We start from the raw sequence: 26,732 nt of genomic DNA, 5'->3' as shown, positions 1-26,732 counted from the left end.
AATAGCAGGTTTTATGTAAATCTCATTTAGTCATACACTTTCCTGGAGGTTGTGATCTGCTGGAAGAACCTCAAATGTCTTCACTTTTAATTTTTTCAATCGTTCACAGAATGCTTCAGCATACTCTGAACATCTTGTTTAAGTCTGTATCATGTACTGAGAACTATAATTTCACACAACAAACCAATTTCCACTCACATTCCCAAAATAATCCTCCTGCATTACCACCAAAGAGATATATTTCCCTTGTTCACACAAGGTTATTTCACCAGGGCACCAACTTTTCAACCCATATTCGCCATGCCTCAAAACACCAGTTCTCTTCCAGTGTATCAAGCAACTTGGCTCTTCTTTAAGACTCTCCTAATAAATCACCATCCACAAAGAGCCCTTCTATAATTAACTGTTTATTGCTTCTCTCATGTCTCTCTTTGTAATCCTAGATAGAATAAGCTGAAGAATTCAAACCTCTGTAAATAAGTGAGGCAAGTCCTTCTCGGTAGACTTTTTTCTTTAAAAAAAAGAAAGAACCTTTTTTTTCTTATGTGATGGCCAGAACCAAAGAAATGAATAAGCAATAAATATGTGCTTCTTGGAGGCATTTGGAACTTTTGTCTAATATAAAGCTTGTATTTTTGTAACCCGCAAATGTAACTTGTAACTGTTTGTGGAACTGACTAGGCCTCAAAGACAAAGCTATAGCTGTAAAATTAGCAGACCTAACGGTCTTTTCTTGTTCAAAATTTAGCCTTGATAGTGATAAAAACTGGATTCAACTGCCTAGCTTACCCAGCACATTTCAGGAAAGTACATCTCAAAGAAGCATAGTCAGAGAGTTCTAAAGGGGTTGGATTTAGGAAGAGTAATGTTAATTTCAAACCTGAAGATGCTGTGTTGTAATTTGCTTATTGGAGAAACCCAAGTTTGGGTGGTAACTTTTTATAATAATTTTAACACCTTTTAATCCCATAGGGTAATAGCTGTAAAACAAGATTGTGAATGGCCCTGAGGCCAGCAAACCAGCATAAGACAAGGTATAAAAAGCACATCAGGTGCATCAGGTGACCAACAGGAAGGAGGGAACAGGATGGAAATTGCTGTTCTAAGCGTGGACTCTGGACTCGTGGTGTGCGTAAGGATCGGATCCTGATCAAGGGACCTTCCACGGTAATCTTTTGGACAGCATTGATCGGGGACACCTGGCTTCACTGGAATCACCTGGCACACACATGGCATTGAGGGACTATCGATAAGTTGCCAAACCAGGTCTATCTATTTGTTGTTTTAAACAGCCCAGGGGCCAAAACACTCACAGTGCCTAGTTGGCCTGCAACAGATTGATCTATTTATCTCTTGTTATTATCTATTATTATTTACTATTAGCTCTTTAATATTGCATTATCTGCTTATTGCATTCATCTTTCTGTTAACTGTTGTGTCTGTGTAAGCTATAATAAATTTGCCATTGTTTTACTTCCAACTCTGCCTCCTCGATCCCGAGCCAAACAGCTGAGTGGCTAAATTGAAACACAGTGCCCAGCTGGCCTGTGACAAAATTGTCCTCACAAACAGGATCGAGGATGGTGAGGTTGGAGGGAAAGAATGGTGCAGAGGGGACAGAGCAGTGGACTCCACTGATTGTTTTGATAAAAGAGGTTACGGGTATTAAGAATCCGGGGTGGGATAAAGAGAGGTTGAGACCTGCCTGAAGCGATCCCACCACAGTACCCTGTCAGTGGGCTGTGTTCACTGCCATGCAGAAGGACAGACCTAAGAAGGAAAGCCTGTCCTGGCTGCTGACAACCTGCTTAAGACTGGGAGCAAAGGAAGCCACTCAGCTCTATCAAGAGAACCAATCCCTAAAAGACCAAGTAACCCAGCTTAAGAGGGAATTAAGGGAAGAAAAGGATTTTAACAGCATGGCATGCAGAACTGTGCAAGCTACACAGAGCTGTTTAGAGACTTTAGAACGGAGAGAAGGAAAAATTATAATCACATGCATGGCCGCTTCCCTCCAGAAGGGAGTGCAGTTAACACAGACTGTGGAGCGATCCTTCTACAAGTGTCTGTATAGCGATAAACCAGAAGTTGAGCTCTGGGAAGATCAAAGGGATAAGATTGATAATGAGTCTGGTGCTAAAGCACCCCCGTCTGTTCCCGCCCAGAAGGAGGAACTTAGCCAGGCCTTCCCCACCCCAAGGGAGAAACTCAGCCAAGTTTTTCCCATGGTAATAACTCATTCAAGGCCACAAAGAGAGAATCCCTGAACAGAGCTGAATTCCTTTACCCGTGTGAGATTAAAAATATTCAAAAGCCAAAACAGCCAGTAATAGACTGGCTAATTCAAACGTATAGTAAAGGGGCATTTGCAATTTCAGTGAATAGAGCCCAAGCCACAAAAATGGTTCTGCACCCTGAGCTCCAGTTAAATCAGTTTGCAGAAGGTGATAAAAATGTTACTTTGTTTTCTGCTGCGCTCCAAGCCACTGCAGCCAGTTATGGTAACGTGGAAGAAGAGCTTAACCCTTCCCCATAGACATGGGCTAACTTAGAGGAAGCTGTCCACTGCGCAGCAGTTTAGACTCGAACGCCAGATGCAGAAATCATGACAGCACCATTGTGGAAGAGGTTTTGCCAACAAGCACCCACAAAGTACACCTCAACCCTGTTGGCCTTGGAGACAAAGGCAGTGAGTCACCCGGTAAGAGATGAGATCCAGCAATTACTGCAGCTTTTACCCATTTTGCAGAAGCCAAGGCTTACCAAGTTGACGAAAACTGCCAAGGGCATGGCAGTGGCCTCAGTGAAAAATAAACCAACTGACCCACCCAAATTGTTGAGAAAAGCCGGAGAAAGCCAGCCCAAAACTCCACAAGCAAAAATGTGGAAAGACTTGTTAGCTGCCTGTTTCAATAAGGTGCAAATCAATAGACTGCCCACCAACATCTTGCAAGGGCTGTGGGCTAAACACTGTACGAAGAGGGCAAGCCCAAAAGTGGAGCCTTCTGTGCCACCAACAGTCACCGAAGAGATTCTCTGCCCCGACGGCAAAACTGTCAGCATTTTCCCAGGCACGTGTGGGGCCGCCAGCCTTTACCCTGCCTAATCACATGGCCTAGGGAGTCCAGCCGGCCCAACCCCCAAAGAAGAGGGCCACAATGGGGGCTGTAGCAAGCCTGAGACTGGTAGCTAAAGTTAATATTAGCCCCTTGATTCAGATATCTGTACAGATTCAATTAAGTAAAAGTGAAAAGTCAATTAACATGCTACTAGACACTGGTACCCAGCTATGCGTTTTAAACTATGCAGAATGAAAAGAAGCATGGGGAACCCCCTACCAGGTAGTAGGAGTGGGAGACACCAAATGACCAGGACATCTAGTTCGACCCATGTTCACCTTGCTTAATGGTTCCATAGTAAAAGCAGCCACTGTAATGTTCCAGAGAGGGCTAAATTTGCTGGGTGTGAATATGTTGCAGGAGCAGCGGTTTATCCTTAAGCAGGAAACCTGGCAGTTTAGATGAGCCATGGCCCAAGAGAGTGAGCAGGAAGACATGATGGCAGTAGCCCAATGTTCCATGACCGTACTCGCCCTGCCAGCCAAAAAGGAGGCACACCAACCTCAATACTACACACCCTCCGAAGCAACACAACCCATTCAAGACATTATCGACTGGCAGCTGGAGGATGGAACCATCATTCAAACTCATCCCTTATACAACAACCCAGCGTGGCTGGTACATAATGAGGATTAGTGATTAACTGTTGATTTTAGGGCTCTGAATGCCAACACTGACCATCTGATGGCCGCAGTCCTGTCCATGCCTGCACTGATGGAAAGCATTAGGTGCTATAGCCCTCAGTGGATGGGATCCATAGACATTAAGGACATGTTCTTTGCTATCCCCATCCATGAAAATCACTAACCTTTGTTTGCCTTCACATAGCTGGGACAGCAGTACACCTACACAGTCCTACCCCAGGGCTGGGTGCACAGCCCCACCCTGGTCCCTGGAGTGTTAGCCGCAGAATGGCTGCATCCAGCATGGGCACCCTGGCCGTGATGGCACTGCTCACCTAGAAGCCACCTAGGGCATTCACCTAACTAAAAGAGAAGTGCAGGAATTAGTCAACTCCTGCATCACCTGCCAGGAGGTCAAAGCCCAACTTACCCCTGCCTCAACTACCCCTTCGTTGCTGCACAATGGAAAGGTAATATGACAAGTTTGGCAATGTAACTTTATAGGCCCACTTCCCCGCACCCCCAGAAAGCGACAGTATGTGTTTGTAGCAGTAGAAGCAGTCACTGGAATGATGGTTGCCCAGGCCTCTGCATGTGCCTGGGAAAATGTTGACAGTTTTGCCTTCAGGACAGAGAATCTCTTCAGTGACACTGTTGGTGGCACAGAAGGCTCCGCTTTTGGGCTTGCCCTCTTGGTACAGTGTTTAGCCCACAGCCCTTGCTAGAAAATTGCTAGCCATCTACTCACCTCCCATAGAGCTGCGAAGTGAAAACGGTTCACATTTTCTCAACCATCTCGTCTATGAGTAGGCCACAAAACATCATGTGCTGTCAACCTATCACATTCCCTATCACCTGCAATCTAATGGACTGGTAGAAGGTGCCAACGGTATCTTAAAGTGCAACCTGCGAATGGCCACTGGTTTGGTCCTCAAGGACTGGGACCTGCAATCAGTCAACTGGGTCAACAATCGGCCTTGTGCCAGAGGAAACCTCATGCACATAGCCTTTGGTCAAAGCAGGCCCTGCAAGCTGGCAGTGGAACGGCCAAGGGGTGGTTGGGAGAAACTCCAGACGGGAGACCAGGTAGTAGTTAGGTATCCGCATGGGGACAAATGGGAAGGGGTGCTAATGGCATAGGACATACATAACTCATGGTGGGTGTCAAGGTCAGATCCATCTAACGGGAGGCAGACTCCATTTTTCCTTGTTTCTGCAGATTGGGTCCATCCGCGGGCACAGCTGTAGCAGCCTTGGGGCACTCTGGAGTCATCATCCTGCTCCAGACCAACACTGCCACCCTCATCTAGCAATGAAGAGGTGGAATACCATCATGAAGAGACTGCTAGTTGTTTGCGTAGGGGAACAGGGCCCCAAGGTCACGATGAGCCGGGGTGGCCATCGGGACAAACAGGTGGGATTTCTGGCATGGAGTCTAGAGATGCAGACACGTAGTAGGTACAAACAAGGTGGATTTTATTTCACTTACGCTTTTGTGGAGCGTAGGTACAAGGATCTTCGGTTACAGTATGAACGATTACTGACAACAGAGGGGTCTGTTGGCCCACGAGGTTCACAACGAGCCCTTGCTTTCTACCACTGGAACCAGTCCAGTGATAGGTGCGGCTGTCCGTCATTAGTCCCAGGGCTGGTCAACAGCTCATAAGTGGGGAATGAACAAATGATAACAAAACTGTAACTTGAGGTGATACGTGACGCCAGTCCAAAAATGATGGACGATGAAGAATGGTCGAGGAGATAAGCCGAAGTCAAAGCCAGAGGATGATGTAAGCTGAGACGTCAGGTCAGTGGAGTAGGCCAAGCCGTAGTCGATAAAGGAAACTGAAGTCAGTTCAAAGCTGGGTAGGTATTAGCCAAGTCATAGTCAAAAATCGCAGAGACGTAACCAAAAATCAGAACTGGAGACAAAGCCAAACAAGTCCATAACCAGGAGATCAATTAAAGTAATTACGCAGGTAAGTCGCTGTGCAAATTTGGAAAGGGAACTGGGGAACTAGGTCCCAATTTCTCTCCTACTAGCAGTCCCTGCCTAGACAGTCTCTGCCTTCAGATCGAGCAGCTCTCTCTCTCCCTCTCCCTCTTTGACACACACACCAGTAACACTCCTAACACTCACACAACCCACACCGCCCACACCAAAGGTGGGGGGGTCAGAAACCTTTTAAAGCTACCCCCAGCCAATCAGGGTGCTTGACCGCTAGAATCTTCTGGAAGGTGACATCATGGTTTTGTGTGACTGAGCATGTGTGAGTTCAGCCTCTGTCTTGTAACTAGGCAGGTGCAGGGTTGGAAAATAGGTCATGGATGATTGACATCCCTACAGGTCACCCAGGGGGCACATGCTGGGCACACTGTGGAATTTTCCATTAGCTGATGTTATCTGTGCATGTCTGAAGACTCAACTCTTGTGTTGCCAGCACTCCTTAAGATTTGCTTGGACAGTTTGCTGTTGTTTGACTAATGGGGTGCATTCCCATGCTCCCACACCCCAGATTGCACCCACTGCCAAGGCCTCAGACTCACTGGGATACTGGGAGCGCCCAGCTGCAATCGAAGAAGTGCAAAACTGGCCTCTCAGTCGTCGACGATGGATTGTGGACTAGCAAGGGGGAATCTGTCAACGTTACTGTGGGACAGGGTGCTTACTTGGTTTCCTCCCACATGCCAGAATTGGGAAAAACGAGTGTGGAACAGGGGGAGATTGTTGTGGTTTCTTCCAATGGCCCTGGTGCTGTTATATTCTGCCTGCAAGTATGCTGCCCACCCCAGGCCCCGACGTGACCACTGTCACAAACCCGCCTGCAGCTTGAAATTCTGCAACTACCTGGAGCCCAAAAAGAACACCAAACCCTCCAACACCACCTCCATGGAAGACAATAGCTCCAGTGGTTCCCCTGCCCAATGACACTTTGGCACAATAGTGTACAGCTCACTGAATGCACCAGTCCTCCAGGTGATAAGAGATTTCAAATACAAAGAATAGCCTGCTGGCTTAAACCGCCATGGACTACCCCCAGCTTTAACCCAACGGTTAGTTTACTGAGACACAGGAAGCACACAATGAGAGGGGTGTAGCAAAACAAAATGCTTTTTTTGTTGTACATGGGGTAGCAAACAGCACATGGTCCACTGCCCATCTCTTAACAACAGGACTCGGGGGAGGATGTATGTGGGACTGGGACTCGCATCATCCCATTTGGGAAATTATAACACCAGAAGGCCCGAAGTATTCAGCTCAAACTCCAGTGTATCTTGTAAATGGCATTTTAATAAGCTTGGGAACTTTATGGAGGGCATGGCCCAATAGTCCCCCCCCCAACATGATTTGTGTAACACCCCTATCAGCAACTCCCTATGTTACCCTAGCTCAGTGGGTTTGTTGAGAAAGTTCTGGCCACTTGTACTATCCCAATAGTACATTTTGGACCTCCTGCACCAACTGCTGTGCAGAAACTCAAGATTTTCAAAGGGCATCAGCTATTTTAAATGTCCAACGTCAGGAAGCTATTTTAATGTGGCCACAAACCCAATTAGAAAGCATCACCCTTAACCTAAGTCTTCCAAAATCCTGGGTTAAGGATGTAGATATGCCCCAGCTAAAAGGATGGGGTGAAGTGGTGGCCCACATTGAAAGTTTGTTTAAAGATGCCTGAAAAGGAAAACAACTTACCCTCATAGCTCAAGAGGGAGGGTGAATTGTTACTAATGTTCCCCTGCTGTGTAAGTGGTATGAAGTCATCTGTACTGTGCAAATGTATACTTTTACTAAAAGTGCTCCTTTTCCTTAGTTTGTAGCAGTGATAAGTTTGGTTATAGGATTAATATTGTTCAATATAATCTTTAAATGTTGTTGTTACAAAAATAAGTCTAATACCCATGCCAAAATAAATGTTGTTGTTTCTGCCAACCATGCATACGCCACCTGGCAGAAATCATATTTGTAGGCCTTACTAAATGCTCCAAAGAAGCAAGGGGTAGATTATGACAGCCAGAACCAAAGAAATTAATAAGCAATAAATATGTGCTTCTTGGAACTTTTGTCCAATATAAAGCTTGTATTTTTTGTAATCTGCAAATGTAACTTGTAACTGTTTGTGGAACTGACGAGGCCTCAAAGAAACCTATAGCTGTAAAATTAGCTGATCTAACAGTCTTTTTTTGTTCAAAATTTAGCCTTGATAGTGATAAAAACTGGATTCAACTGCCTAGCTTACCCAGAACATTTCAGGAAAGTACATCTCAAAGAAGCATAGTCAGAGAGTTCTAAAGGGGTTGGATTTAGAAAGAGTAATATTAATTTCAAACCTGAAGATGCTGTGTTGCAATTTGCTTATTGGAGAAACCCAAGTTTGGGTAGTAACCTTTTATAATAATTTTAACACCTTTTAATCCCATAGGGTAATAGCTGTAAAACAAGATTGTGAATGGCCCTGAGGCCAGCAAACTAGCATAAGACTAGGTATAAAAAGCACGTGCATCAGGTGACCAACAGGAAGGAGGGAACAGGATGGAAACTGCTGTTCTAAGCATGGACTCTGGACTTCCAGTGTGAGTGAGGATCAGATACTAATCAAGGGACCTTCCACGGTAATCTTTCAGACAGCGTCAATCGGGGACGCCTAACTTCACTGGAATCACCTGGCATGCACCTGGCAGTGAGGGACTATCAATAAGTTGCCAAACCATGTCCATCTATTTGCTGTTTTAAACAGCCCAGGGGCCAATACACTCACAATGCCTAGCTGGCCTGCAACAGATTGATCTATTTTTCTGTTATTATCTATTATTATTTACTATTAGCTCTTTAATACTGCATTATCTGCTTATTGCATTTATCTTTCTGTTAACTGTTGTGTGTGTGTAAGCTATAATAAATTTGCCATTGTTTTACTCCCAACTCTGCCTCCTCGATCCCGAACCAAACAGCCAAGTGGCTAAATTGATATAGTCACAGTGCCCAGCTGGCCTTGGGCATTCTTATTTGTGAATAAGTCAGGTGAGTCCTTTTTTATGTTTTTGGTAAATATATAGTACTAATCGTTTGCCCAGATTTGGACAAAAACTTTTTTTTTTTTTTACTTATTGTGGCAGGGCCCTGTTTGTGCCTGCCACTTTAAGGGCCTGAAGACAGCAGCTGTCAGGTGCCAGATTAGGGAAGCCATTTTGGATTCAGGGCTGCCCATATAAACAGGGCATTTTGCTTGCCTGGCCGCAGGGCTGCTGCTATCATCTGGAAGTAAGGGAGGAGCTGTAGGGGATGGTCAGGAGGCTCCTGGTCCTGGGCATGACCTAAAACCGCACCTTGCTTGGAGTGGGTGGCCTGGTGGGGCTTTCAGTGATGCGGGAAGCCGCAGGAAATGCCAGGCCAGTTAACACCCCGGTGAAAGGTGGGTCAGGGTACCTTAACCCCAGCTTCCACAACTGGTTGGATTCGAAGGTGGACCCCAGTGAGAGCACAGCCATAGACTCAACCTGTCTTGACATCCCCTGACTGGTCCAAACTGGGACCAGGACTGGAAAGGTCGAAGGGCCAGGGGCCCACCATGAGGAACGCCCAAGACCTGAGGGCCTGGGGTTCTGACTGGCCTGGAGGTGGGCCAGGGCTAGTGGAGCCAAAGGTCCCGGGGGGACCACACCCATAAGGGGGAGCAGCTCAGGGAGCTATGCAGCTGGGAATGAAGGCAGAATAGGCTGCCTGAATGGAGGCATCTAAGTGGGGTTCAAATAGCAGGATTCTGGGGCCCAGTGTGAGGCCTGTGATATTGGTAACATCTGGATGCCATCTGCGAGGCTTGGGCTGTGGTGTAGGGGAGGAACAGAGCAGCAGATAGCGCCTCCTGGCATTGGGGCAAGAAATGGGCAGCCTCCTGGTTAATTAACATCAATTAATTAATTAACAACAAGGTGTGGTTGGCAAAAAGGTGGGTGGCTAGCCCAGAAACAGGTGGGCAAGCCACAGGAAAAATCAGCCCCAAGAAGGCCCCCTGTTACACTTATGAAAGTTTGAGGATATGCAAACATTTTGCTTATTTTTAGAAGAAAATCATACCAGAAATGCACTATAATTGCATGCAACTTATTGTACAATTCATTAATGTTCTTTCTGAAAGGCTTCAGTCATCCATTCAGGAATCAGAAAAAATACCATTTCATTTACTAGGCCAACCACTCACCAAGAATAACTGCTGAAGCCAACAGGTTAGGAGTAAACTATTAATTGATAAGCTTATAAACTATTCAGCAAATACATATCAAGCATTGACCTAATACAGAATTCATCTATCAATGGTTTCCAAAAAGAAAAAAAATGGGCTAAATATATTACATTCATTATGGATAAATTATCATAATTTTCATTAACTTTCATTACAAGATTATCAAAAACTCTTGACAGAGGCACAAGATATTTCAGCACCCAGGGCAGAGGTGGGGGGGTGGTAAGGATAGAATTATGCTGAACACTGGCAGTCAGCAGGAAGATGGGGATAAGTCTTACCTGTGCCTTCTCTCTGGGATCAGGAGCAGCTGCTACAGCTCCTGATCCCAGCAACATGAGCTTGGCTGCTGTTGCTGAGGAATAGCCTGGCTGCCCACAGGTTCAGCAGCCCAGCTGGCACCATGGGTGACTGGTGCTGCCTTAGTCAAGGGGGGCACATACCCCCCCAGCAACAAGTCAGTGACTGGGGGGTTCCCCCCAGAGCTAATCCCACCAACCGGAGTGGGGGTCCCCCCACAGCCAATCTTGCTGACCTCCCTACCCCTCCCCGCACCCAGCCTGTCTCTCACCCATTGACTCCTCCGTCTACATCTTCACCGACTGCCACCTTGTATGCATACCAGCCCAGCCTCTGGCTTTTTTACTTTTCATTCCATCCAAGAAGAGCACACACCAACTGCTGAAACTTCGTTAGCCTGGCAAAGGGTTTTTGAACCCAAAAGCTTGCTTCAAAATTGTTTTCCAACTATTTAATTTGGTCTAATAAACGATATTAGATTCATCCAAAGAACCTTGTCTGCCATAAGATAGTACTGCCCCTGACAGTTCTATCTTACACTGGAGTTAATTCATTTACTGTACCCCATTTACTACGCATGTGTAGATGGTGACGCTTTACTGCGGAGCTAATTAGTCTATTCCGCAGTAAAGTACAACTATAAACTTAAAATTTACTCAAGGTAGTAATATGATAACACCTTTTTGTAGTACTACTTCTTACAGTCCCATTAAATAATTTATTAAAACTGACTTGAGAACCATAGTTGAAAACAGGACCCAATATTGTTTTGAAGGTGAGATGGATTGTAGGAAAGGTCAGAGAACTCACCTATCTGACCAGAGGTCAACGGATTCCTGCGCAGAACGTACCAGCACTTAAGTAGTGCATTATCTCTGTTTCTCTGCATAAAAATTTCCCCTTATAAAAAAAAATGTTGCTTGCACAGCAGGAAAAAACCTTAACAATTCTGAGTTTAAAACATGCCAACACTTGAGGAATGAATAGAATGTATGGGTTTTTTTAAATGATAACAGAATGAATATATTTTTAATTATGACAGTCACAAGACACTGGTCTCTGCAAATATAATTCTTTCATTCATCTTCAGAGAAACTCATGTACTGAGAATTATAATTTCATACAATAAAACAACTCCCACTCACATTCCCAAAATAATCTGCATGCATTACCAACAAACACATACACACAAGTTTTAGGGCTGCCCACAGATGAGATAAACAAAAAGAAGACTTGCAACCATTTCCTTTGGAATTGTAAATAAAATTACTCAAAGTTTTAAACATCAGAGAGAGGAAGTAATATCAAACTAGAGAGTAAATTTGAATGCTATATCATATTAGACCATGTTTACTTCAGGTAAAAAAAAAAAAACCCAACTTGTTGCTACGAAGCTATTTTCACGTATGAAAAAAATAGAAGCAAAAACAGGCTTGACTACTGATGCTAATCAAACACTGCCTAATTATTGTGATTATGGCTAAAAAGGTCAGTAACAGTTACCATACATGACATGTGGAGCACTGGTTGTGGTAGTTTGTTTGTTTGTTCATTTGGGATAGGGAACAGGCATAGGATTAAGGAACTAGAATAGGGCAAAACTGGTAACTATGTGGAATGTATAGGTAAATATGTTCATAGTGGCAACCACTCTATCAAGGAAAATTCATCACTATGATATTTAACTGACATCTCTGAGTGAATAATGGAAACTTTGAAAACTTATCACTAATCAAATTAAAACTGAGGAAAGGGACAGAATCATTTTAACCCCCCTTTCTGATATTGTACAACCCTACAAAAGGAATATTTAAATAGGGAGGACTTTATTTCACTTAGTTGCTTTTGAATTCTTAGACAATGAGAGCCAAAATGCGATTACAAATGAGATCAAGACATTCAGTTGTAAGCCTGATGAGCACAAACATTAAGCATATTTTTAAATTCTCAGAACACAGAAGTGATATTAAATAGCTGCCTACAGATATGAGCATGTAGCTACTCAATATATGATAATACCATGGACAGTACAACTAATCCCTTTCCACATTTAGCTTTATTCAAACATGATGAAGTAGAAAACATCTTTAGAAAGCTGTGCATCACGTAAAGTTACCATACAGATATTCACTTTTCTCAGTGTATGTCTCAAAGCTTGTGAAACCCTGGTATGTATATCTTTGCTATACATCTTGTTTCTATATATAAACATCAAAAATCAAATTATTCACACTTGACTGCCTAAGGTTTGTCTTCCACCACCAGTTCCATACTCAACCATCTATAGTCCCCCGGATTATCAGAGGGACTGAGAATTTACAGCTCCCTTTGAAGCCAACCTGGTTTGCAAAGTTCAGCCCAATTGCCTTCAATTTTCTTGGCGGCAGAAAAAGAGAACAGAATGAGCTTGTATTTGGAGAAATCACAAGACTGATTGATTTTGATGTTAGTGCTGTCCATGACTGTGACAGCCAGCATTCCCATTACAAGGCCACATTACCCAGGGCTTCATAACCTGGCCTTGAAAACTTATTCTAGGATGGAACTTGGCAAGTAAAATCTTATCCTGGAAGTAAACAGTTAGGTATATGCCAACATTTCTGACATCCACCTAGACATTTCAAATTATAGAGAGAGAAAAAAAAATAGATATTGACTAAAACACTGTTGTGCTCCGACACTCAAAAGACAGGATTAAGCATGGTATTTCTATAATGAATTACAGCCAGTTATGCAGGAAAAAGTGTTCAAACTTCTATATCTATAAATACAAAAATTATCTGAATTTCAAGGGTAGCGAGTACCTGCTTCCACAGATTTCAGTAGGATTTGAGGAGACTTAGCACTTCTGAAAAATCAATCCACTTTTATTGTGTTGTTTAAATACCAGTCCAGGTGCATACCTTTAGCCAAGTGGATTAAAATGTTAGCACTAAAACCTTAATTAGTGAAGTTCTCACTTCCATTTGCCAGTTTCCAAGCAAACTAATACTCTGTCTTTCTTGTGTACCTGGATTTCTAAAAGGCTTTCAATGGGAAAAGGAATTAAGCTCAGTGTTGGTTTTATTTAAATTCAGTGACTAATGGAATGGTCTCTAACAGTAATTCAAAGCCTTGACATCTGCCACATGGTCCCATATTGGGAAATTTATTGAGAATTATAGCCAAAAAACAAAATAGAAAAAGGAAGTTTGTGGGAAAACCACATAGGATTATTGCATTTACTTTCCCATATGAAAACTAATAATATGCATCTGACTAATTTTTCTGCACTTCAGCTGAATCAATTAACATTTAGCCATGGATGCTATAGCTGGCCAGCTGAGCAGAGGCTGACAGCTATCTGCATTGTTTTACAAAAATGTTTTCAAGCCTACAATTCCAGGCATTTCAAACCTGGAAAGTTTTGAAAGTAAGGAAAAATGATCCACTGCCACTGTATCAAAGTTACATCAATGACAAAAATCCCATGAGGGCAGACAATTTTAATGGGAAGACTGAAGCATCCCAGAATCAGGAAACTCAAAGCATTGGCTTCAACAAGACCTTTCTACCTATTCTGTAGGATAATACAACGACATAACAGCCAGTTTGGTGTGAGGATGACTCAACCGTAATGATTTCAGTGCTTCTTCCAATAAAACACAGAATGGGCATTAAAGCTGCTTATGCATAACAAAAGCTGTCAGGAGAGTTAAGAGACAGTGAAGATTCAGTCTACCATGTCTCTTTGCTACTTGCTTTCCTCTTCCCATTACTGTGGCTGCTCTTAAATATTTTACAAGAAAAACAACCACCACTGCCTCCACCTCTCCCTCCCCATTCCCTCTCAGTGAATATACCATCCTGTAAAAATAACTTCTTAACTTATAACGCTTGTTGGAAAATACCAGTTTGTACCGGAAAGTTCAGGGGACTTGTTTCTGTATTTTCTGGGGGAAAAAAATTAAAAAAAAAAAAAATCAAATCAAACTTTCAGTGAAAAGCTAAAATTCATATAACTTCAACTTTTGTAATTTGTTTTCTGTAATTTTTAAGTTGTTCTGCAATGAAAAAAAATGTTTGAGAAAAGTGTTTGAATTGTTAATCACATCCCTATTTCACTGTATGAAACATGTGGCATGAACTCAGACCTTAGTTTTATATTTTCATATGAAATGACCGCCCAGGCATGCCACAAAAGACACCTACCAGTACTTGATGGGGCTGGTAGAAATTGAATTAAGCATTAGGAGCCTTTATAACATTGCTTTATTACTTAAAATTAGCAAACAGTACTCCTTATTCAGGCTTGAACTTCTCTCCTCACCTTTTTCCAAAAAGTGTCCGACACATCAGCTTCCAGGATTACACTGCATCTCTATCCTCTGTTTCCCACCAATCACCCAACTCCTACTATAGCTTAAATATGAATTAGCCAAGATGCAAGCTCAGCCAATAAGTCTTTCCATTTTGGCAAGTTCTAGCCTGGAAAGAATTCAGAATTCATTAAACTTCACGTGCGTAAGAATTCAATGCATTGGCACTTCTCTTAGGTCAAATGCACTTAGGTTCCATAACTTATCCTTTTAAAGGGTGCAGAGGGGTAATGAGTTGAAAGCGATGAGGAAACAGAACAGCAGGAGATTGGCAGGTAACATCTAGCAAATTTAATGGGATGACTAGGGATAGGGAAGGCCAGAAGGGTAGCCAGGCTGATGGACCAAGCTAGCAGTAGTAAAAGGGTGGCAATCCTTAATCAAACCATCTTCAAGTTTTAAAATAATACTTCAAAGGAAAAAAGGTTCAAGACTGAGTTTCAAAACCAACAATTACTTTTGCAAAGTTGGTTTCAGTCATCCCTAGGAATGATAAAGTATCTTTAATAATGATAGTTATGCTAGCAGGCTGCTGTTAAATCACTGCACATTTATTGTATCATAGGACACTATCTCCCTTTGTAACAGCTAATATTACAAAAAGCAGCACCAAGTAAAGAATGCTGGAGGGATAAGCATTTCACTCTATCCTCAGAGCCCTCACAGCAGAACAGTTGTACTATCTGCTGACAAATAAAAATCATAATTCCCTTACACAACCCAGGGGTGAATGGAAAACAAAAATGAAAGAGCAACTTATTAGCAAAATTAACCATTTTTTTTCTTAAACTGAATAATTAATCATCTTCACTCTCCCTCTGGGCTGAATCAAGTTGGTTATTAGTCTTTGGGAATGGAAGTGCAAAGACATTTTTACAGAACATCCTACCAGGAATAACTTCAAAGAGGAACTTTCCTGGACTTTCTTCATTGCAAGCATGCTCAATCACTCTGTTGCCAGGCAAGAAAATGGTGCCCTAAAAAGATCAACAAACAAATAGGATCAAAACTATTTATGTGAAAACCCAAGTTACAATCAATGCAGTAACCCTAGTGGTTTTTATATATATAATTTTTTTTAAATGAAAAATCACTTTTTAGCCTTCCCATATTTCCAATTTTCAACACGCTACAGATGTGAGGGGGGCAATCCAGAGCTTTGCTTATGTGTGAAAGGAACAGGTAGGCAGATGGGACTTGGGAAAGTGTAGAAGGCAACTAGAGAGTGAGGAACAAATTCAGTTGCTAAAAATTGCAAAAAAAAATCTTAGTTTTTTTGTGATTTAATTGGTCTAATAAAAGGTATAATCTCTGAACCAAGAGTTCTAGAATTTTGCATTTCTTTCTGTCTTAGACCAACACAGCTACCAAATACATCCCCGAATAAAAATGTTGAAATTTAAACTTGGGATCAGAAGTAGCAACTCCTAGCAGACGAATGAGGAAGCACAGAGCTATTGTTTTGCTGTCTGTGGCTTCAGGCCAACACTATATTACACAGGGTTCATATGTTTAATTTATCCTCAGAACCATGCAGTCTAAAAATATCTTTTTTAATGAAAACTTTGATTCTGGAGCAAGACAGTTTCCAGTTTCTGTTCTCTATCCTTGTTCCTAGAGGATCAGAGCAGGCAGCACATAAAATATGCTCCACTTCCACATGCTTAGCACCATTATAGTTTTGCTCTGCAATAAAAAAGTAGCAGCCACCAGCAGATCTCCCATTGAAGATTTATTTGCTGGATGGCACTAATGACCTTACTTCACTTCACCTTTCCTTTATCCTGACCAAAACCTAATCCTTGTATTTTCATTCCACTCCTCTTCTTGGTAGCCCGCCTCCCCATTTTGTTCATTTCAGCTACATGGAGGTGACAGACAACCTGTGACACATGCTGAAAGCCTCTACCACAAGGTAGCACTTAGGATTTTAAACTGTAAATTGTACAGTAGGCCTGTGCGAATCGACTAGTATTCACTTGGATTCGGCCAATTCAGGGGGACAGTTATTCAATTCAGTGATTAGAATCACTGTCCTGAATTGATTAGGCCAAATCTGATTCAGAGATTTGACTACTGCTGAATCTCTGAATCAGCCAGGCCAGGCCCATCTCCTGCCCACTCTCCTAGCCTGGCTGCCCCGCCCACCCCAGCTCCTGGCTCTTTGAAAACAAAAAAAAAAAGCCCCGTTTCAGCAGGTGCAGCCAGGCAGGGGGCGATCCCCACTGCCTCATGCCACGTGGAGGGCTCTGCACAAGCTCCCTAAGCCCCAAGGCCACTACAGGAGCAGGACTCCCAGGGCTTTTCTCCACTTTTTTGTGGGTTTTTTTCTTAAAGGGCCAGGCAGGAGGGGCAGCTATGGGGAGGCTCAAGCAGGGGGGGAGTTGTAGGGCTCATGCAGAGCCCCCCCATGTAGTACGGGGCAGTGGGGATCATGCCCCTCCCCCCAGCTGGCAGCACCCTGTGAGCACTGGGACTTGTTTTTAAAGTGCCGGGAGGCTGGGAGAGCAGGTGGAGTTCGGGGAGGAGGCAGGCAGCAATCCCCCTATGGTCTCTTTCTTCAGCCCCCCTCCTTCACCCCCTTAATTAATCAGCTCTGAGTCCAGCTACAGCTTCCTGCTGCAGCCACCAGGGAAGATTTGATGAGCTTTGAATTGATTTGGACCTTTTTATTGGTCCTCTGATTTGAGATAAGGAGACGGAGATTCAGCCACCAAATCAGGCCAAATCTCCTCCAAATCAAATCACCACCTGAACCATCGCACAGCCCTAACATACAATCCAGGGGCTTATTAAAACCAGTTTCCTGTTTACCCTGACACTGAAACATTAAAAACATTTTGGGGGCTGTACTTAAGTGCAAACATGATTGAAAGCTTTTCCCTCAACCCTGTTATTTCTGACAAATACATTGCCTCCTTCCTCTGAGACTTCAATTATTTTCATTTTTAGATATTATAACCCCTCATGGTGTCATTTCCTACTAAGCTGCCAGGCAAGGCATAATGAAACTATGATGGGTTGGACCTCAGTGGGTAAATTTTCAAAACAATATGCAGAGAATTGAATTAGGCACACAGTCTCCATTATTGTTAATATATGCCTAATTCCAGATACTTCACAATTTTTGCATGGGTACAGCTACATCCTTAAAGCAGATGACTTCTGTAATTCATGCATATAGAGTCCATTTTGAACTGTTTACTGCATCAGAAAATCACAGTGATCATGTCATGAAGTCAATTACCTGATGGTATTACGCACATCCACACATGTAATGCCAATGTTGCTACTTAAAACAGGTGATAAAACAAACTGACTAAACCACAGCCAAGAGTCTCTCTTTAACAAAACTTGTGAACAGACTCCTGACACAAGAAATGGAAGGAGATTGTCCAAAACTAACAAATACTGAGCAAGCCACTAGGGCATCTTATGTCACTTGCAGTGCTGCCTAACTTTACTAGCTTGTGTACTATGAATGCTACAGGGACTTCAAATGAAGTAATAGGCCACATACTCCTAAGAGATACATGACCACCCAGGATTTCACATTCATCACTAACACAAGCAAGGCCAGGCAAACCTTCACAGTTCCAAATGGGACTTGGGTCCTTCTCCAAGGGTTTGATTTTGTGAGATATTGAGCTCTGAAATCCCACTGATTTCAGTGGGAATTGAGGGAGCTCAGCACCTGCCATGATTTTACTCAATATCTTGCCAACGCAACTCCTAAAAGCACCAGCTTTTAATGCATAACTGTGTAACGGACATATATTTTCCAGCTATAGAAGCAATTTCAATCATCTAGGGATAAGCAGGTCTAAGTTTCTATTTACTAGGGGAACTGCTACATATACATCCTAAACAACCCATTAGTCTCCAGCTAAAAAAAAGCCACTTTTTGTTTATACCTCATTCTGTTTTGTTAGCTATTTTTTGTTGCAAGGGCTGAGCTTTAACACTGAGATCATCTGAACTCCAGTTTGCCTCTCAAGATGACAGCAAGGCTCTATAAATAGGGGGTAAGACGTTTGCCCACCACAGTCTGCCTTAACTTTTTGCTATCTTAATTCTGTAAATCCTTAACTAGGAATATTATCTAAGAATCTATCACAACCCTTTTAACTGGGAATGCTGGCATTTTTGCTTTGCAAGATGCAAAGAAAATTGAGGAAGTATCTCCTATAGGGAACAGATCCAGAGGGGTTGTAGTAGCACAATCACAGCCCCTCTTTAGCTATGCTGCATGCGAGCTCTCGACTCCCAGTCTGCCTCTGAGGGAGTGCTGCCATAAAGTCAGAGGGGAGGGGTAGAAGGGGAAGGGTGAGCAGCACCAGCATTTTACCCCTGGGCTCCAGAGCTGTGTGAAAAAGCAGGAGCTCTGGCCAGACCCCAGAACTCACTGCTCGTGGGGAGCTCTCAAAGGAGCCCACACTGACCATACAGTGAATTGAACATGCACTGAACAGCCAAAGAGTGGGGGAAGGGCACAATGACCTCACCCTGTTCCCCAGTCCAATATCAAATGAAAAATTCCCTGTGGTTATCTGGGAGCCCCATCCTCAACAACAGTGTGAAGTTTAATTTTTGTAGGCTTTATTTCTGTCATCCAAACATGCTGATGCTAAATGGCCCATAGTTTCATTTCTGATTTGAATGTTCTACTGTTTTAAGTAGCTCAGTGGCAACAGCAGCCAGAGCGTAGGAAGCCCCTGCTGTGGTAGTTTATGCTCTGCCCCAGTCTCCATGCTCGGAATAATAGCACACTTTCCTTTCTCACCCAGTTTGGTCCAGGCTGCCTAAATAGCTAGCTATGCCTCTGCGTATTTCTTTTTCTTTCAAGACAGTCACTCTCTCTCAGTCTCCTTCAATTTCTCCATCACCCTCTTTTTATCCAACTTGGATCTACTTTCCCATCCTGTATTCCCTAGTCACCTCTGCTCCCTTGTTTACCTGTCCCTACTTCAATCCCCCTTTGTTGCCAGCAATATGGTTTATTTTAGCTCAAGTCTTGGAACTTGGCCAGCCTAAAGTACAAAAGTTCAGTTTCCTCTCTACCAGAAATATCCTCATAGGTGGGGTAGGGCATGTTGTGAACATATGAACACTAAAACATTGCTCTTCCTAAATAAATCTTTCCATCACATACTTTACTTTTTCCTTTACTCTCCCCTCACATGTGGCAGTCTCTTCCAAATATTTATTTATACTTATTTTTATATGTTTGATAGCTAGCAATTCTTTTTTCTATGATTTGAAGAATCCCAGGCCTATCACTAGTAAAAATAAGTATTTTTCAATTATGAAAAGACTGCTCAACAGTTTTTAATTGACTTTGTATTTTGCTCACATGTTCTCAGCTGTTTCCTTTGATGACCACTTCCACTGCTTACAGGACTTTTTGTGTTTTTTCTCTTGTAGGGTGAACCCACAACACAGCTGAGACGTATTTTTCATTAGAGGTTAAAAATAGGAACCCAGTATTTGGTTTAGGCTCATTACTAGTAACTGGAGGTCCTTACTCCTACCAATAATGGATTTAAAAAGTGTGTCACCGAGGTTGAGAGCTAAATAATCTGGTTCCCAATGTTAAGTTCCAAGTCTGGATCTTGATCTAACTGCCATGCAGAGGTGTGTGACTTCTTTGCCTAATTTCTCATAGCATAAATTAAACATATTAAATATAACCAAAGGGTTGAACTATCCAAGCAGCAAAACAACCAAATGAAGAGCCACATACACTGGGACTAGTAGAGAGAAGGCAGAGAAGTTAAGACAGAGAAAGATTCGCAGTTCTTGTGTGCAATGGATCAGACCTGCTGCCTCCCCTTTGACCTCTGAAATTGCTTTGTGGTATTAAGTCAGGTGCTTGATACCAGTGCCTGTTTTTAGAAATAGATAGATAAAAAGGAAAAATGGAAAAGACAACTCTAAGCGTTAGTTCACTATCCAGTTAAGTCATGAGGAAACAATTGAGGAAACTGGCACTTATTCACTGGAGCTGCATTTTGAGGATAGCCAAGAAGATAATTTGTCTTTTAGGTAGTTACACAATATAAATGCGGCAGCTTGCTGGCAGCAGCCCAGCCTGCCAACTTGGAAAGGCTCCGAACAATTGGTGGGATGTTCCCACCAATCAGGCAAATGGCAGGGAAGAGACTTGCGCCGCCCCTATCCAAGGGCAAGGAGGAAGAGCCGGACCCCAGAGGGGACTAACTCCCCTCTCTTTTGATTGGTCCATTTTCAATCTGGGGTGGAGTCCCAGAAGAGAATTAAAAGGCAGTGTGCCCGGCATATGGGCATTTGCAATGTGGGATGCCAAAGAGGGCTGTAAAGAGCTGGCAGACCTGGCCAGTGGGGCAGAGCTGTTGCCCCAGAAAACCCCAAAGCCTCCTCATCGGGAAGGGAATGGTGAAGCGGCCGCGCTCCTCAGCCCTGCCACAAGGGAGTGCAGCGAGTGCTGCACAGCCAGTGCACAGAAGGTCCAAGAGGGACCAAGACCCTGACTTTTCCATCTTACGTCTCTGTGCCTCATATTCTGTGAACCCTGCATCTCAGAGTATAAGGTTGAATGACCTTCAGTGAGACCCTTGTTTTGACTGTGTTTGATTTCTCACCTGTATATAGAATGTTTCATTGACTGGTATATAAGCTGCTTAGCTTCTATATCTTATGTGTTCTATATCTAAATATGTTAACACTATAACTTTTATATCTTATTAAATTTTTATATAGTTAAGCTTTAACACATGTTCTGGCCTTGCTCCATAGGTGGAAGGTGGGAAACTGTGTGCCACAGGCAGTTTCACCCCACAGTGGTGCTGTGTGCTGTGACAGCACACCTGCTCTAGTAACATTCCCTACATTTGGAGAGAGGAGTACAACATTGGGACCACCCGGGTTAAATAAATATACATTGGAGTATCAGTGATGGAAACTTATTTTTGCCAAAAAGCCATTTTAAATGTTACCACTTCGTAAACTCAAAATCAATAAGGTTAACCCTAGCAAGGTACTGAACTTCAAAACATGTGTAAAGAACTCTTAAGTAACTCAAAAACAGCTGAAACTGAAGTATAAAACAATTCATTTTAAAAATACAGCTTTTCCAATTCCTTTAAAAGTGGCTCAGGTTTTCAAAAAGCAAGTACAAAATTACTTTGGGAATGTACCAAACATGAAAAGTTGCAGAACAAAGGAGGAACTTTTCTGAAATTTATAAATGAGCAAAAGTTCTAAAAGGAAACTATTTTGTAATCTTACTTGCAAGCAATTAGTGACATCTATAACTAACATTTAAGACTAGGAGAGTTTTCATGCCTGTAATAAGTCCCATCTGCAATTGCTTTGCAATTCAAACTCAATACAGAAAATATGTAACACTTAGCCTTGGTTTTAGAATGAATTTCATGCACTGAATATTTGATCAGGAGTATGAGTAAGCGCAGGCATAAAGATACTCAAGAAAATTAATTACACGTGATTTTATTTAATTAAATCAAACCAAAAATGCAAAATTAAGCAAATCTACAGCACTGTAAACTAAAATCAAACTACAAATGAAGCCGTAAGTAAAATATGTATTTAACTTCACAGACTAGCTATTAGCTATATATCTATGTCATAAAGAACTTAATTTATAGTCCATCAGATTTTCAATTCTTTGATGTATAAAAGAGCCCTTAATGCTTATTTTTGTTTATTTTACAATGAAATGTCTCAATGAGACATTTCATGGAAAAAAAATGCCTACTAAAACTAGAACAAGGGCACCTATACACACACACTCTACAAATTTATCTTCTCCGGCAATTGAAATTTACATCGGTGTGTAAGTGACATGTAAATTTATATTAAAGGATCTCAGATAGAAATGTCAACCAATTACTCTGCTTCATAAAGAAAAGATGCACTTGAATGGTAATCGGGGTTATTTTGCTGCCTGTCTAAAAGTCTCAAAGGAAATATAAGCACATATAAAAGTGAAAAAAAATTTAAAATAGCTTTGTTGTGCAACATGCACCTGGAGTTTTCAGACAGAAAAGGGAAATTCTAAAGAAAGTTGAACAAGAACTTTTTCACTTCCCACTGAGGCTGCAGTCACGCACGTGAATCTGGCTTCACTATGTGTACATACTTCCCCATTTAATAAGCACTGTAACCATCTTTATAACAACATGTAGACAAACAGAAAGTAAGCACTATTCTTTCTTCTTACCATCTGTTAAAAGGTTTCATGGGAGCATTCGTGCTATCGGTATAAATAATGAATTTATAAATAAAGAAACATTTCTGTAGAATAAAGCAACACTTTGACATATGACTGAACTATATGTCTTGTTGTAAACAGTATGTTCAGGACAATTTCCTCCACATCTCATGTTACTGTTGCAGTGGTTACACTGTACACCAGTTGGACTGATGGTCCATGTGTCTAAGATCAGATTCATTTTCAGTGTTTGGCCAAACACTGAATTTTCTAAAGTGTCTGGAGTGCCAGCAGAGCTCCTACAGGTTAAAAAATGCTAAGCATTCATTTCTTCCTCTCTCTATCAGAGAAAATAAAATTAGTGACTTGGGGGGGGGGGGGGTCAGACCCAAGATGAATATTCATCCTCCTCATAAAAACAGGGACCCGATTTTTTTTTTTTAAATAAACATGCTATTGAGAATGTGGAAATTTATGTTCACTAATTTCAAACTCATTTTAATATTGGTTCGAAAGTTTGACTTCTGCTCTGTGGGTGCTTGGAGATGCAAAAACGAACAAACAAACTAACAAACCCCCCATGCTTTACTTTAAACTCAGCGTGTTCTCATGCCAAGCCCCTTGCATGCCCAGAAGAGGCAAGGCATTACTTTGACCTGGCTTGCCCAATGTCTGTAAAATTTGAGCACTTTAGTGCTCTTTGGGCACTGGTTAATAGCTGGTTAAATCAGTTTTAGCTAAAAGCGCCAAAAAGCCCTGCTGATCTTTACAGACACTGTAGAGCCAGGTTGAACTAATGTACTGCTGCTTCTGATAAAGCGCAGTTTTGTTTTGTTTTTCTTTTTAACAGCTGCAAGCCACATGTGATATTGGACTTGTGTTCTGCTTCTTTAAAAAAAATAAATAAAAAGGTAGGAAGAAAACTCATGAACACAGGTACTCAATTACTCAATACAAGAGTAGTTTTTTTTACCCCATTCAACTGTATTTGAGTACAAACAGGGGTGCAGGCATCCTGCACCACCCAAAGGAAAACCCTACTTCCTAAACTGAGATCTGTAGTAGGAGTGAGCGATTTGGAGATTAAGAAGTCAAGAATAAGCTACCTCAAAAGCCATGATCAGAAGGGGCTGATTACTGACTAACATGGAATATTTTGCCAGCATATCATTACTACAGATGGAGGGGAACCAAGAAGGAATCCTAATAAAATATTTCTTATAACTAAAACATAACATAATCAAAAGCTTCTTAATACACACACAATATGCTTCATAGATAATTAGGAACATGACAGAAAATTTTGTTGTATGGGGTATGGATTACAGGAACCAGTCTATTTTAGATCAGAAACTTAGATTAGAAATTTGACAGTATGAACTAAGACTGTACCACCACAGTTTCACTCCCCAACGGCCACTCTACATGTGCAGGTATAGGCTTAATGGGATCTAATGTACACTCCACACAATTACATCTCTTGCCATGTCACATGTGCATGGCAGGAGACACTACTGTGGTATTGTGCATTAGATCCTACCATGACTAATTTTCTCCTCCTTGGCTGTGGGGCTCACAGTAGGAGCAGCGGGAAGGATGCTGCCCCTGCTGTAAACATTGTAGCTGCAGCGCTAGGAACAGGTGGTTCAACCCTGTGGCTGGGAGCCTGTCAGTTGATGGGGCTCCCAGGCACTGAGAAGCACGTAGAACCATAGAAAAATTAAGGTTGGAAGGGACCTCAGGAGGTCATCTAGTCCAACCCCCTGATCAAAGCAGAACCATCCCCAACTATAGCACCCCAGCCAAGGCTTTGCCTAGCTGGGTCTTAAAAACCTCCAAGGATGGAGATTCCATCACATCTCTGGGTAACCTGCTCCAGTGTTTTACTACCCTCCTAGTGAGAAAATTCTTCAAAACATCTAACCTAAACATCCCTTGCTGCAACTTGAGACTATTGCTCCTTGTTCTGTCACTGACAACAATGTAGCTCCGACAACAATGTAGCTCCATCCTCTTTCAAACCCCGCTTCAGGTAATTGAAGGCTAGTATTCAATCCCTTCTCAGTTTTCTCTTCTACAGATGAAATAAGCCCAGTTCCCTCAGCCTCTCCTAATAAGTCATGTGTCCCAGCCCCATCACCATTTTCACTGAACTCTGCTGAACTCTCTCCAATTTATCCACAACCTTTTCTGTAGTGGGGGGCCCAAAACTGAAGACAGTACTCCAGGTGTGGCCTCACCAGTGCTGAATAGAAGGGAAGAATCATTTCCCTTGACCTGCTGACAACACTCCTACTGATGCAGCCCAGGATGCTGTTAGCCTTCTTGGTGCACTCTATACAATTTTATGGATTGTTGATGAAGGTATTGAACAAAACCAGCCCCAGGACCAACCCCTGGGGCACTCCACTTGATAGCCGCTGCCAACTGAACATCAAGCCATTGATTACTACTCTCTGAGCCTGATGCTCCAGCCAGTTTTCTATCCACCTTACAGTCCATTCATCCAGCCCATACTTCCTTAGCTTGCCTGTGAGAATGTTGTGGAAGATCATATCAAAAGTGTTGCTAAAAATCAAGGTATACCACATCCACTGGTTTCCCTGCATCCACAGAGCCAGTCATGTCATCACAGAAGACAATCAGGTTGGTCAGACATGACTTGATCTTGGCGAATCCATGGCATATTTCTTGGCATATTTCTAATCACCACCTTCTCCTCCAGGTGCTTAGAAATGGATGCCTTGAGGATCTGCTCCATGATTTTTCCAAGGACTGAAGTGAAGCTGACTGGTCTGTAGTTCTCTGGATCCTCCTTTTTCTCTTCCTTAAATAGGGGCACTATGTTTGCCCTTTTCCAATCATCTGAGACCTCTCTTGATAGCCATGAGTTTTCAGAGATGATGGCCAGTGGTTCTGCGATCACATCAGCCAGTTCCCTCATGGACTTGTATATGTCCAGATTTTTTAAACAAACCCTAACCTGTTCTATCACCACTGTTGGCTGCTCACCTCCTCCCCAAACCATGCTGTCAGGTGCAGTAGTCTGGGAGCTGACCTTGCCTGTGAAGACTGAGATGAAAAAGGCATTGAGCACTTACTTCAGCCTTTTTTGCCCTCTCCGTCGCTAGGTTACCTCCCCATTCAGTAAGGGACCCACACTTTGCCCCATCTTCCTTTTGTTACTGACATACTTGTTCTAATTAATTGAATGTACGGCCAAGATACAAAGTTAATCCACATTTTTTAGGGAATAACTTTGTAGCTTATTGCTTGTTTCATCACACTATTAATTAGTTGAATGTGTAGCTGGGTTACAAGTTAAGGCATGATTACCTGGCTAATCATGCCTTAAGTATAACAGGTAGGGAGAGTCAGAACATGGGGCATCCTTCTCTAATCCCCCACAACATTTGACACATTTTTCTGTGGATGGACACCATGCTAAGCATGGAACAAATGTGAGAATACTAAACATAGAAATGTCTTATGACAACCTATTTTTTCACCTTGTACATTCCATCCAGCTGAGTAAGGGTTGTGAAATCAGTGGTATCCTTTTTGTTACCTATCATTTTCCCTGAATTTTTCAATAACTTTGCAAACCCTGTTTAATTTTCTGTCCCTAAACTTGGCCTATTTATCAAACAGTTAAGACAGAAAGCACCTTTCCCAAGGATATTGATTTGCTTAGAGTTCACCTCCTCATAAGAGGTTCCTTACTCCCCTCTATACCTCTTAGTTTTCTTTTCCTCTATTATTTAATTTGGTAACCAACTTACTTAACTGTATCAAGAAGTGGAAATGCAGTCTGTATAACAGTACCATAAAAATCAATGGTCTGATTCTACAAGCCTGGCGCTGTCACTCTTGACCTTTATGCG

The 26,732-nt window shown here is 42.4% G+C and overlaps 1 protein-coding gene across 7 annotated transcripts in view; it reads right to left on the bottom strand.

The window, feature by feature from the left end:
- The window catches only part of ARHGAP24 (Rho GTPase activating protein 24), a 413,576-nt gene that overhangs the window by 254,664 nt on the left and 132,180 nt on the right, over positions 1 to 26,732 (bottom strand). For 5 of the 7 annotated variants that reach the window (XM_090037005.1, XM_090037006.1, XM_090037009.1 and 2 more), the window contains one exon: positions 15,526 to 15,613. The exons of the other annotated variants lie outside the window; for them this stretch is intronic. In XM_090037005.1, coding sequence (XP_089893131.1) covers positions 15,526 to 15,613 — 88 coding nt within the window. The remainder of the gene's footprint in view (positions 1 to 15,525; positions 15,614 to 26,732) is intronic. 7 annotated transcript variants of the gene reach the window in all.

Source organism: Crocodylus siamensis, chromosome 2 (assembly GCF_052110815.1).
Source record: "Crocodylus siamensis isolate JL-2025a chromosome 2, ASM5211081v1, whole genome shotgun sequence".
NCBI lineage: Eukaryota > Metazoa > Chordata > Crocodylia > Crocodylidae > Crocodylus > Crocodylus siamensis.
Note: the sequence above shows the minus strand (reverse complement) of the source record. Positions and strands in the feature narration are given on the sequence as shown.